This window comes from Lepidochelys kempii, chromosome 4 (assembly GCF_965140285.1).
Source record: "Lepidochelys kempii isolate rLepKem1 chromosome 4, rLepKem1.hap1, whole genome shotgun sequence".
NCBI lineage: Eukaryota > Metazoa > Chordata > Testudines > Cheloniidae > Lepidochelys > Lepidochelys kempii.
The window spans coordinates 97,930,460-97,945,066 of NC_136383.1; the positions used below are offsets into that span (position 1 = coordinate 97,930,460).

At 39.3% G+C, this 14,607-nt stretch overlaps 1 protein-coding gene across 3 annotated transcripts in view; it reads right to left on the minus strand.

The window, feature by feature from the left end:
* Nucleotides 1-14,607, minus strand: part of KLF3 (KLF transcription factor 3) — a 33,180-nt gene that overhangs the window by 16,250 nt on the left and 2,323 nt on the right. The window contains exons 2-4 of one of the 3 annotated variants that reach the window (XM_073342286.2): nucleotides 11,661-11,714; nucleotides 4,276-4,352; nucleotides 2,839-2,929 (exon numbers count right to left, since the gene is read on the minus strand). In XM_073342286.2, the coding sequence (XP_073198387.1) occupies nucleotides 2,839-2,895 (57 nt within the window). In that variant the 5' untranslated portion in view covers nucleotides 2,896-2,929; nucleotides 4,276-4,352; nucleotides 11,661-11,714. The remainder of the gene's footprint in view (nucleotides 1-2,838; nucleotides 2,930-4,275; nucleotides 4,353-11,660; nucleotides 11,715-14,607) is intronic. The other 2 variants (XM_073342285.2, XM_073342287.2) reach the window with 2 other exon arrangements.

Consider the following 14,607-nt stretch of genomic DNA (forward strand, 5'->3'; position numbering starts at 1 on the left):
GTAGGATGACAAAATACTTTGGGTGCGTGCTTTAACCATCTGAGAAGTGTAGCTAATTCTTTAAACCACATACCTTGAAACAAGCTTTGGTGTTAAAACTTTGTAATTTGTTTCCTTCCCCCACCCCAAACTTGTCATAATGTCATAAGCTAGTGGTGTTTTTGACATAATTTTGCATATACAATACATGGTGCATTCTGACATATTTTAATCTGGTTTTGCTATTAAAATAACTGATGATTTTTAATAGTTTCATTTTGTTTGATTTCTTACAATGCTATCAAAGCAGCAGATACAACACATATAAGGCCTGATTTTAAAGGCTCTGAGCACTATTGGCTCCCAGTGAAGTTAATGGAATGCTCATCTCCTCTGAGAATATGGACAATAGCTCTTCCGCTACCAATCCCATGGGAGATGGTTAAGAAAGTTAGCTTGCTTAGGCCTGGTCTACACTTAAAAATTAGATCAACCTAGCTACAGGGCTAGGCCCTGAGTGCAGTAGTTAAACTTGACCTAACCCCTGTTGTAGATATAGCTAGGTCAATGAAAGAATTCTTCCATCAATCTAGCTACTGTCTCTTGGAGAGGTGGATGAACTACATAGATGGAAAACCCTCTTCTGTTGATGTAGGAAGCATCTATGCTACAGCAACACAGCTGGAGGATAGACAGTCCCTTAGCCACTATGCTACTTTTCTTGCCATGCTCTCTTCACATTGAGATCCCCACGCTCTTTAAAGGGGGCTACAAGCCAGCTGTCTGTTAAGGCCATGTCTACACTTCAGCATAGTTATGGAACTGTAGCTATGCTGCTGTAACCCTGCAGTGTAGATGCAGACTACAGAGATGGAAAGGGTTTTTCCGTCACTGAGCAATTGTTGCATTATTCCATCAACCTAGCTATGTCGACTCTGGAGGCTAGGTTAGCATAGTGATGGTACTCAGGGATATGGATTTTTAACATCCCCAAGCACTGCAGCTATGTTGACCTATATTTTAAGTGTAGGCCAGGCCTAAGTAGTTCCTGATGGCCTAGCTCCACGGGAGCTGCACTACCAGGGACAGCTGGGAAGACCAGGCTCTCAAGGGTTTGGGGGACTAAATTGCCAGTTTGCCCATAGAGGTAGACTCAAAAATTTCTACTCTCCTGAGGAGGAACTGAGGAATCTCTGAGAGGGGAACTTCACTGAATTTTCATTCCTCCTTTGTACCTTCTTATGAGAGAACCTACAATCAGGCCCAACATTATTTCCTTTTCCTAGCTACACTCATTTAATGCAGTAAGTAAAAGGACAACATGCATATTTAATAAAATAGCTCTGTGATGGGTGGCCAGAATGGTGGCAGAAAGTAATCTGCAGGACAGTTTGAAGTCCCAGCACAGGGAAAGAGCAACATCCCACTCTTGGGCTGGATTACTTAACTAAAGAAACACTCAAAGGGTATGTCTACACTAGAAATGTATGTGGACCTATTAGATTGACTTACAGCCACTGTGGTGGTGCATGTCCACACCACCCTCATTGGGTCAGTGGTACGCGCCCTCACCAGGAGTGCTTCCACCAACCTAAGAAAGGCAGTTTGGGGAGCTGAGAACCCAGTCTCCCCTCTTCCCCCACCACCATCCCCACACCGGGAGCCAGGCAGCCATGTCAATTTCAGGCTCACGCCACCAGGGCTTCTCCCCCTGGCTCCCAGCCAGGAGTGGGGTCCATTCTCCACCCCAACCCAGAAGCGGGTGGCAGATGGGCTCTATCTGCCTGGCAGGAACGCAGTGTCTACATAGACACTGCGTTGCCCTAATGACACCAACATAAGCCTTACATCTCTTGTGGAGGTGAAGTTATTATGTTGGTGTAGTAGGGTACTTGCATCGGCGGGAGGAAGGCTGTAGTGTTGACATGGGCATAATTAGGGCAACATAAGCTTCCTTGACCTAACTGTGTAGTGTAGACCAGCCCATAGTATTTGTCTGTTGACTAACTCCCTATTCCTCACTGTTCGAACAGGCATTTCCCTGCCTCTGCTCAGAAGACTGCAATGTAAACAACACAGCAAAAAAGTAAATTGTGTTTCTAAAATTCAAGTAGTTTAAATAATCTAAAGGTATTTTAGGAACTAACATAAATAAATGTATTTAAAATTGGATTTAAATTGATAGTGTCCCTTTTACATTTTTTAATTGGTAAAGGCAGCAAACTTTTCGCTGAAAGCTGCTTTTCAAAGGCTTTCTACCAAATATTACAAACAACAATATCCATGACAACTTTGTTTCTAGGGCCTCAAACTGACCCTTAAGTCTTGTATAACCACTGTTGGCAGGAACAGCAACAGCCAAAACAGAGATGATCTAATTTTATAAGCTTCTCATTACCAGCTTTCACATAAAATACACAGTCCAAATTTTTCCCTTTGCAACTATTTTCCAAGTACACGGAAGCAGAGGCCTATGGCACCAGACTCACCCAAAACAGCCTAGCCGAACCTTAGTTCCTTGCCTAGGGCCCAGATGTCCCTGCAAGGTGTTTATTCTTTTCCCCTCCCTCCCTCTGCATAGCTCTCATGATAAGTCTCAAATATCACCATGAAAAGTAAACATGGCATTGGCATCCTGACCAATGTAAGCAACACTAATGGCACTGTCTCCAGAAAGAGAAAATGATGCTACTAATGTGCAAATTTAGCTATTGCTGTTACTCAGGTATTCCATTTCACAGCAGTTCTCCGAGGAGGCCATGGCTCTGTGAAGTTCACAGGAGTTTTGCTACTGATTTCATTGGCAGCAGAAGCAATCCCTACATGGCAATCAGGGTGATAACATGTTTGAAGACTTACCACTGAAATAGGTTCCATGGCTTCTTGCTTGATAGGGACTGGGTCAAACATTAGCATCTTTTCAGTGAAATCTTCTGATGTCTGTGTAGTCCTGCGTTACAGGGAGGGGAAAAAAACCCACCAAGTTAAATTGTAGGAATGGCTAGAATCAAATTTCTGAAATTTTTTTTAACTCATTAGTCCATAAGATTAGATGTATTTGATTTAGTTCTTCCAAATCTAGAGATAAGCTTTATGTTTTCAAATATTCTATTACAATAAAACTGTTTTGTGGTAGCATATAAAAGTTACTTTGTAATTTCAGTAAAACCCTGTGATCAGAATATATTTAGACATAGTCCAGTGGATGATCGATCAAAAAGTATCAAACAGGGGTTGGGCTGAGGACTACGGCTGGGGGTGCAGGACTACGGCTGGGGGTGCAGGCTCTGGGGTGGGGCTAGAGATGAGGGGGCTCGAGGATGGGGCAGGGGGGTTCAGGTGTTGAGGGTGGTGTGGGCTCTGGGAGGGGACTCTAGGCTGGAGCAGGGGGTTGGGGTGCAGGGGGGGTATGGGGTCCCAGTGATGCTTACCACAGCTCCTGGGAAGCAGCCACCGGGTCCCTACAGCCCCTAGTCACATGGGTGGCCAGGGAGGCTCTGTGCACTGCCCTTACACCCACAGAGACTTCCCCAGCAGCTCCCATTAGTCGCGGTTCCCAGCCAATTGGAGCTGCGGAGCCGCCCCACGGGGCAGGGGCAGTGTGTGAAACCTCCATGGCCACCCATGTGTCTAAGGGCTGCAGGAACCTGGTGACCACTTCTGGGAGCCACGCCGAGCTAGGGCAGGCAGGGAGCCTACCTTAGCCATGGGCCCCTGTTGCACTGCCAACTGGACTTTTAACAGCCCGGTCGGCAGTGCCAACTGGAGCCGCCAGGGTCCCTTTTCAACTGGGCGTTCCAGTCAAAAACCGGACACCTGGCAAACCTAGATTAATTTTTTGTTTAGCCGAAGAGACAGTGAACACGAACGGATCTGAATCGGATTCAGGAAGGATGGCAGCCCAATACTTGCTAGTCTCCAGTCAGTAAGCCTGATGACAATATTGGTAACACTCTGGTGCTTTGACACCTACTTCCACACAAGGAAGAAATTAAAAACAAAGCTAATTTGGAGAGGTACAATAGACAGACTCCCAATCAGACATCACAACTGATAATTCGACTATTTCACCAAAAGGAACTATGACAACTCAACCACTATTTTGAAACAACTGTACATTTCCAAGAGTTTCCTTATTAAAAACAAGATTTCAGAATTTAGATTGTGTTCTGTGTATCCCAGATTGCTTTAAAAAGGGAGCCATCTACTTTGTTAGCTTGTTCAAGCCTATTTTCAAGTCTATCTCATTTATAGTAACTTAACTATCGCAGGTAATAACCATATTTACACATTTACCAAGGATGACAATTGTGGAGGAAGGATGGGAAGATTTCAGGGAGGACCAGGAGCCTTTGGAGCGAGACAGAGAAATACTAGAGAGGATACACGGTAGAGCCAAATATTTTAGACACGTGAAGGAAGTTAATACTCAAAGATATTAAAAAGTTCCAGTTGACAAGTTTTTATAAAAAACATTTAATATCATTTTTGAGAATGCACATATCCTATATGAGAAGGCAGAGCCACTTCCAGAGTACAGCCTGGAGGACTGACAGAGTATTCCAGTTAACAAGGAGAGTATGGGATACAATTGGTCTGGGATGGTGAAGTTGTATGTCCTGTACAGTATATGCAGTTTTCAGAGTAGCAGCCGTGTTAGTCTGTATTCGCAAAAAGGAGTACTTGTGGCACCTTAGAAACTAACAAATTTATCTGAGCATAAGCTTTAGTGAGCTACAGCTCACTTCATCGGATACATGCAGTGGAAAATACAGTGGGGCAATTTTATATACACAGAGAACATGAAACAATGGGTGTTACCATACACACTGTAACAAGAGTGATCAAGTAAGCTGAGCTATTACCAGCAGGAGAGAAACAAACAAATAAACAAAAAAACAACCCTTTTGTAGTGATAATAGTATATGCAGTGTTGTAGCTGTATTGGTCCCACAATAAAAAAAAAAGAGAGGCAAGGTGGGTGAGGTAATATCTTTTATTGGACCAACTTCTGTTGGTGAGAGAGACAAGCTTTCAAGCTCTTCAAGAGCTCTGTGTAAGCTCAAAAGTGTCTCTCTCACCAACAGAAGGTGGTCCAATAAAAGATATTACCTCACTCACCTTGTCTCTGCACCGTATATATAAAGACTGATGTTAAGTACTAAACAAATTCAACTGCATCCAGTAGGTGGCACTAGAAATCTGTAACAAATAAAATGCTACTCTCCTCCATCAAGACAATTCCACTGGGTATAAGCTTACTAATATATTAAAAGGTTTAATTGTGTCTGGAATTTTTTTCTTATGAATCAAACAGTTTAAATGGGACACAAGAATATATATGCCCCAAATTAGACCAATTCCAACACTTCTACATTAATGAGCAATCATGCAATAGTCAGCGTGTACGCATTGGAGAAAACAATCTGAGATACGTGAGAGAAAGAAAGAGAATGAATTGTTTCAAGCCTACCAGGGATTTATTTTATAAATCAAGGGCAAAGCTTAGCAATTTATGGAAAATACTACAACAGTATACTTTCTAAGTACTTGAAATGAACAAAGCTTGATTTCTAAAGAACAAACTAAAGCATCACTGAATATAAACATGAATATAATCATCCTGATAAATGGGAAGGGCCTGATTAAACCAAGTTGAGAAAAAGAGAAACAGATACAGTAGTTCAAAGAAACTGCCAATTGTGTCTAAATTAGAAGTAATAGCTTTGAAAGATAGGAAATTTTATAATTTGGATGTGTCTATGTACATTTGTCAATAATGCCTGTGAGAAAGTTGAAAAAACAATTATGCAATGTTTCCTGCAACTTCAGGGAATTACTTAAATTAGATATTTTTCTGATTTTAAGCATTTCATATAATTTTCTGACAATTTACATTTTCCTAGTCACTTTCATGTGAAGAAACATTGTCTATACATGACTTCCCAAAGACACAGATATATGCATTTAACAATACATGAATGGATAAAGGATATCCCACAATGCAAAAACAACCGAAGCCTACACTGCATCCCAGTCTTTATATGTAAGAGAATTAGTAAATATTGACTTTCAGGTTTCCATTTTTTAATTTAAATGTGTTTTGGTGAAGTGACACCATCAACCTGTAATCTAGTCACTTGAAGGGGAAAAAAAGCTTAGTAGTCTCAGATAAATACACCTTCCCTTGCCCCCCAACCTGTTCCCTCTGCCATTTTTTGTAGTTTTGAAAATCACATTTTTCTATTTTTAAGGTTTGTTTTTTTCTCTACTGCTGCTATATGAGAGATCCACACAGAAAATCACAGAAAGTGACTAAGACCCATATCCTGTAAACACTTAGCATACACCTAAATTTACATATGTAAAAGTTACATACATGTATTTGCAGAATTAGGGGCTAACTGACTGTACAAAGGTTACAATGAAAGTGACAATAGAAAGTGTCTTGCAGAGAGTAAAAGTAAAAAATTTTGTCTTTCATAGTCATCTAAAGTAGTAGTTAAAATTTTTACTTTTATTGCTGTATCATAGTATATAAGTTGAGTGTCCCTTTAATGTGTTATACTGTTCTTTTACTGTACTATTTCTACCTAAATAGTAAGAGAGGCTGATTTTGGACAGAGGGCAATACATTATGCATGATCTTTTGGTCCTGCAAGGCTGCGTTATATGTCTGTATTTTCAGCTGGTGTAATATGGTGTATCTCCACTGGAATCAGTTTACTCCAGCTGAAGGTCTGACACTTATGAAATTGTCATTCTGGGATAAACTCTAAGGGTGAAAATAAACGCATGGAACAATGGTCTTTGTATTTAAAAGAACAATGCTTGAATGGAAGAAAGACACACTGGTTGCAAAGCCTGAATTTATTTCAAGTAAACAAAAAAATTGGATTTTGTTATTTATGATAATATTTTATAGTAAAGTTTTTGTAGTATACTTGTAAAAATCATACATATGTAGGTATATGAGATCTCACTATACTCCCCTGCTATTAAATGTTTGAGAAGCAGTGGGAGACTGCCTTATTTGTTTCAAACATAAGGTGTGAAGAATAGTAGGGATCTGCCTACACACTGATTTCATAACATACTTGTTTCACAGCCCACAGCTTGTTTAGTAAATAAGAATAATTTATAGAAAACTAAAGTATCCTCTCAAGTACCTGCGGCACCCTCCAGACAGCAAAGCAAGGAGAAAGCATAAAATTCACACAAACCATATTAAAAATAAATAAATAAATAAAAATCAGAAGAGTAGTCTTTATCTTTCTCAAATTAGATGAGCTATTTTGCATTGAAGTGCTTTTATGTGGGTAAAAGAATTTATGCTGTATGTAATCTGAAACTAAATAATTAACTGCAATGCAGTAGGCAAACATTCCACCCTCTCTCTCTCTCTTTGCTAACAAGCCACCCAGTTTTACTTTCCTGCCTCCTCCCATTCACTCCACCCTATGGATCTTTGCCAAGGCAGTCCAACTTGTCCAAACAGGACATGGCTTTTGATAAGATTCTGCTCACACCCTGTATTTCTAAAAGACAAGCCAAGCAATTCATTTTTGTATGTAAATAAGGACAGGTGCAAAGATAAAGTCCAAGCAAAGTCCCTCAACAATTTCACAGCTAAAGCCAAGCGAAAAGACAGCAGGTAAGAAAAAGACAACCCCCTGCCCTTTGCTAAAGGAAAACACTATGTTTAAATCCTATCCAATATTCAGTGCTCCATCTCTTCTGAAAGAAATTTTTATGATCAAAATAGTTAATTTTCTTGTCAACATCAGAGACTTCTCCGTTTTAACTTCTTGACATGTATGGTTTAATGCGAATAAGAGTACTTAACATGTGTTCCAGCAATAAGGATTTGTACAGACTGTTTACTCTGGATGAGATTCGCCCATGGGCATAGCAGCCACAGCATTATACCACTTGAACACAAGTGGAGGTGGAGGGCAGCCACAAAACACAGAGGGGCTCTGCATACCCACACATTGGTCCACAAGCACCATATAGCTTTCTGTGAGGGGAGGTGGTTTTGGGTTGGGGGCTGGTCTTAGCCACACAGATCCAGCAGTTACAAACCCCCAAGAGAGATGCACAAGGGCTTTGGCCCTATGTTCTAGTTAAATATCTGGAATAGTGGTGATCAATGATCTGATCCGCACAATGGCTAGGGGTGGTGAGAACAGATTCTGCCCCTCCCATCCTCTGCACAGTACCCCGCACAAAGCTTGTTTTTTCAGTTTTTGTGTCAGGGGGCAACAGTAGATGCCATCCTATTGCTGTGTGAGGATCAATAATTGTTTAGAAACTGCTAAGTATTATTGGTATAATTACAAAGTAACTTAATGATTGCCACGAAATCAACACTGCATTAGTGCCCACCACTGCAGCTTTTGCAGTAATGTATCTACAAGGCAACTTGAATCAAGTGCCCACGGTTTTGCAGTCATGCCTCTTTAGAACCAATTCTCATGATCTGAAACTCTCTCTTCTTTCATGAATCTCACGCTAAACTTCCCCTCCAATATTAAGGAGAAGTGATAATATTGAAAGAACTATACTGATGATATCCAAAGGCCAGGGAAGCTTTCTGAGACCGAATGAGAAATAATCTTCAATGGAGCCTTAAAAGATAGCAGAAACTGGTTCTCCTCTGTTGAACTTACAGGATTTCTTGGAAGGGGTAAAGGAAATCCCCTCCACAGCTGGCACCAAGATTTCTTTGTACTCATAGTAGTAGTAGTTGCTCCTCAAGGCCTTGGATCAGCAAAATACACAAGAACGTACTCGGACATCCATGGGAAGTAAGCATGTGCTTTAAATGCTTTCCCTCATCAAGCTCCAAAATAGCACCAGCCACAGAAAATCTCAAATTTAGATTAGCCATTAGACTCAGTCAGAGAGAATAAGAGTGAGAAGAGTGAAAATCCAGGGTGTGTCTGCACTACAGAGGCTATACTGGCGTAGCTACATGTCCATAGCTATGTCTGTGTAAACCCGTAGCATAGATACAGCCTACATGGATGGAAGGGGTTTTTCAGCCAGTGTGGGAACATCATCCCCACCCCCAACGATGGTGGCTACATCAATGGAAGCATTCTTCCATCAACACAGCTGTGTCTACAATGGGGTTTAAGTCAGCATACCTATGTCGGTCATGGGTGTGGTTTTTTCACATCCCTGACTTATGTAGCTATGTCAACCAAACTTTTAAGTGGAGACTGAGATCCAGAGACAGCACTGCTGGGGAAAGGATTAAAGGAGTTTGGCCCACAAAGAGCCATGCTGGGGAAAGTTATAAGGAATTGGCTGTGCAACAAGAGAATTTCTGCTAATGGGTAGCCTTTTTTTAAAAAAAAATAAAAAACCCAGTGGATTTCTAATGGGAATTGGAATAACTCCTGAAACATGCTAGTACAGTACTGAGATACAGAAAATGCACAACACAACCTTCCCATTATTAGAAATCACTTTGTTTGATCTAGAACTACTTTAACATAGGTTTCAGAGTAACAGCCGTGTTAGTCTGTATTCGCAAAAAGAAAAGGAGGACTTGTGGCACCTTAGAGACTAACCAATTTATTAGAGCAAGAGCTGTAGCTCACGAAAGCTTATGCTCTAATAAATTGGTTAGTCTCTAAGGTGCCACAAGTCCTCCTTTTCTTTTTACTTTAACATATTAATTTGTCAGAAGCTATGTAGCTAGGGTGACCAGACAGCAAGTGTGAAAAATCGGGACAGGAGGTGGAGGGTAATAGGAGCCGATTTAAGAAAAAGACCCAAAAATCAGGACTGTCCCTATAAAATTGGGACATCTGGTCACTCCACATGTAGCAGACTAGTCCGTATTTCACTGAAATATACAGCTATGCTGTTATGCACACTCCACAGCAGTATGGGTGAAAAACACATTTTCCCCATATTAAAAAAGAAATCTTAGAAAACAGTTTCTAAGGGTATTCATAAAAGGTATTTGTTTTTTGAGTTTGAAGTTTCCACTGAGGAAAACAAACTTTGCATCCATACAACTTTATGCAATTCCTATTTTATATCTATTGGCCCTAAAGAAGAAAGATACAGAAAAGATCTTTAGCCACCACCTTAGACAATACTGCATACAATACTCTCCCTTATCAGGGCAGACTGCTGTCTGGTTTCCTGTCTCAAGCTACTGCTTACAAGGAGAAATAGTTTAGTAAAGAGAACAGATCAGGCCTCTGAAAACAAGTGAAGTATGCAGAATGGTATGACAATTTTTCCCTTCCAAACTGAACCTTTTTTAAAAAATAAAAATAAAAAGTTAATTTTAAAGAGAATTTGAAAGGAAGACTAAAAGTAGCCTTTGTTCTATTCGGGAAGACTGGCTGGGAAAGAGAGAGACAGAAAGAGCGTGACAGACCTCAAAGCTAATTTTACATGCATAGAAATCAGGACCTGAAAATCAGGCTGAGTGTCTAAAAAAAAAAAATAAAGTCAACATCAGGATACAAAATATCATCCTCTAATATTAAGGTACAAGTCTGCTCTGTTACTTTCTCAAACATATTCCAGACAGATTTTTACACCTTTGACCACATGGGGCAGAGCTAAAAATCTCTAACTATTAAGTGATGAAAAGTACATTAACAAATAATAGTTTATACTCTTAATTTCAATGAAGATTTGAAAATAGGAAAGAAATGTCCATGAGCATGTGTGTGTGTGTATCTAGGGAAATGAAGAGAGAGAAAGTGGATGGTGGCAATGGAAGAATGATTAAATAAACTTGCAAAGAGAAAAGGAGGACTTGTGGCACCTTAGAGACTAACAAATTTATTTGAGCATAAGCTTTCGTGAGCTACAGCTCACTTCATCGGACGCATGTGTTAATCTCTAAGGTGCCACAAGTACTCCTTTTCTTTTTGCGAATACAGACTAACACGGCTGCTACTCTGAAACCTAAATAAACTTGGACTCTAAGTGTGGAGGTTTTGTCAGTCTTTCGTGTACCAAAGTTTGTTAGCAACCTCTCCACCCCCCCATCTCTTTCCATGATGGCTTACTTTAGTATTTTAAATCTGTTAGAGCTTTATCTTTCTATTTAGCTAACACACACTTATACTAGTTTCCCTTGGGACAGATCAACAATGGCTATTAAACCCCTAAAAGGAAACCTTGGCATTAGATAAAACGTTAAAAGTGAAGGGTTAAATCTGTTCCTAAACTAGCTCTGCCAAACTTCACATTGTGGATTGGAGGCAACTAGCCTTGGAATGAAAACACAAAGCTTCAACACTGGCTGCATAGAAGAGTTTTATTTTTGAAAGGACCTCCTGCTAGCTGTGTCAGTTAATTTAAAAAACTTGTTCTACAAAATGCAGAATGTTGTTGTAATATGAAGCTCAGTTTCAGATTTTATAGAAACTTGACTACAGAAAGTTGTGACTAGCAAAATTTACTATACTTACACACTGGTTCCCAGCACTAAACTACTAGTTCAGCACCTTTTGCTGATCCAGGGAGAAAAGATGAAATATGACAGAGGCTCAAATCCTGTACAGTTTAACTAGTAGCTAAATTACAATATTTATTCACTGTGCAATGACAACATACTGTACATAATTTTCTAATAGCAGTAAAAGAACAAAAGTAAAAATCCCTGAAATAGAGGAAATAAAATTAAAAATACAACTTACCAAAATTATTAGCTTATGTGTTCACCTGAAATACTTTTCTTACAATTTGTATTTCTGAAGAGACAAAAAGCAAAATAATGTAAGTATCCATATATAGTATATGTGCATTTCAGCGTGTTGCTACTTATAATTTAGATATAGTTAAAATTTAGTTATCCGTGTTCACTGCAAGTGTCTCTAAGTCCTATTATGCTTTTTGAAAAAAATATTGCAAGTGTGTTCAATATAAACTTCCCCCCTTTTAAAGTTTAACATCTAAAAGCCAGCAGCAGCAGAAGAAAAATTTGAAAAACAAATTAAATAAAAAGGACATATTTAAAGATGGAAACATTTCTGTGTGCGTGCAAGAAAACGTGTATTTTTTCAAACATAAGTGAGAGAGAAAGACTGTCCATCTCCTATTTTCATGTAATTTCTCATTCATTTAGGGCCTGATCCAAAGCCCTTTGAAGTCAATGGGAATCTTTCTATCAATTTCAATGAGCTTTGGCTCAGGTCCTTAGTTCTTCTACAGTCAGATGGAGAGTAACAGAAAGATTTCTTATGTCCTCTTTTTGAATTTCCTCTTGATGTTTCTCTCTGTCGGTCCACAGCAGACAAAAGAAAAAAAAATCTGATATCAAAGTAGAAAAAAAACCATGTACTTTACTCCTTCAAAAAGTGCTCAGAGTTTAGCAAAATATAGGACTGCCATACCCATTTAATCCAAAGAAAGTTGTTAGTGTCTCATTTTCCTGCATTAAATCTGGAAGAGTATGGATCCTTGAATTCAGGTAATAGTACGATATTTCCTCCCTTCAGGAAAATGGTACAATTCTAATCTTGATCAAAACTGGAACAGAAAATGATCACGGTAGTATCTTCAGAACAGATATGGAAAGAAGCCAATAGGTTTTCACAGAAATTAATATATAGGGCTGGATTCTCTTCTCACTTGCAGTGGTATTATACCACTGCAACTCCATTGAGTTTAATGGAATTATTCCAGACTTACATTGGCACAGGTGAGAGGAGAAATCAGACTCAATTTTTTTGAGAGTCAAACATAGGTTTTTAGAAAAGGGAATGAAACTCATTATTCACCCATGTAAATATACTGGAGTAGAGGGTGTGTGTTAAAAGGTTAACTCAGACTTCTCATGCTGACATAACACAGGCATCTTAAGCAATCACGAGTGTGTAGAGACATGATAACTCACTGGGTGGGGACTGGGAGTTGCAGGGCAGTGACAAGGGGCCTGGACCGGGCTACTGGTCTACTAAAAAAACAGCCTGCAACAGGAAAGAGCACACATATGCCACTTGGAATGTATGACGCAAACCCCAGCCTTGAAACAAAGAACAGGAAACAGCTCTGCTGGCTGTGCTGGAGAGAAATCACAGAGAAACATTTAGACGGCCCTCTCTGACCCTATATTCATGAGCAGCTGGAGTTTTTTAAACAACAACAGTGGGTGGAGGTGTTTGTTCATTGGGTGTGAATACAAACACTGTCTTTATACAGGAGACCTGCCCTACAAACAAGCAAATATCTACACTTAACGGAGGAAGACATGTGATTTTAGACACCACAGGTCATGATAATTAACCTCAGCCTTCCCTTGGATTTCTTTTTGCCTCTAAACTGCTAATATTTAACTACAGGCTGAATTTTATATAACACCATACAGCTAACTCTTAGCCTAAAATTATCTTCTTCAAAGAGAAAAACTGAGTGATCGAGTTGTTACAAGAATTAATTTTTGAAGTACAGCCTATTTTAAAAATTAGCTATTTTCCCACTGCAAAAATTCAGGATGGTTTGACAGCTGAAGACTGACATAATTTAATGCATGCAGTGTTGCTGTATCTGTTGGTCCCAGGATATTAGAGAGACAAGATGTGTGAGGTACTATCTTTTATTGGACCAACTTCTGTTGGTGAGATAGACAAGCTTTCAAGTGTACACAGAGCTCTTCTTAGTGCACTGATGACAGAACTTAAATTTCAAGAGTTATTAAAGACTCACTCTACTAAAACACATACTAATAACAAACCACACTAATTTTCACTTTTCTGTACTTTGGCTTTGGTTACACTTATAGAATGAGATTTTAACTGTAGAACCAGTTAACCACAATTTTTTTTTTTATTTTTGACAAATCACTAATACACATCACACTAAAACCATCAAGCTGTTTAAAGAAGAAAACATACTGAGAATGAGCTATGCAGGTGAGAAAGCATACCTCATCTTCATGAAATGTATCAGAATAAGTTTATACTTGGTTTCATTCAAAACAACTACTTCACTATTCTTCCTTTTACAACATGCTTTGAACTAGTTCCGCACGGTGGGTCGGACAGCTGCTGTACCAGATATTATCAGACATGGGAATGTGTTACTGCAAGTTATGTGGATTAGCATCCTAGTAATGACAGCAACCACTGTACATTTCATTTTAGTAACTGCAGTTTCAGAAGTACATGAGATTACAACTAGTTACAGAAGAATCTACACAACAGTGTATGGTTGTACATTCTATAGTTATATTACCAGTTTCTTACTTTTTATACTTACTTTTCCAAATGTTAAATATGAAGAAAATATCTAGGTACTTGCTTAGCCCCTCATCACTGTAGTATCTGAGCACTTTCAACTGACTTAATTCACTTTTACAACTTTACTTACCTGAACACTTTTGTTTTGTAGTGCTGTAGTCATGTTGGTCTCAGGATATTAGAGGCAAGGTGGGTAATATGGTTCTCACCCACCTTGTCTCACTTGTGGTTTTGACTGATACTATAGCTGTTGTGTAGATGTAGTGTATTTTCTTAATATTGAAGGGCACTCTCATAACTGTTATATCCTGACAACATTACAGTTTCCTCATAAAAGGAAAGGACCATTTTATATCTTCTTTCTCCACCCACCTCCCAACTCCAGGCTTTACCTACTATTATACAT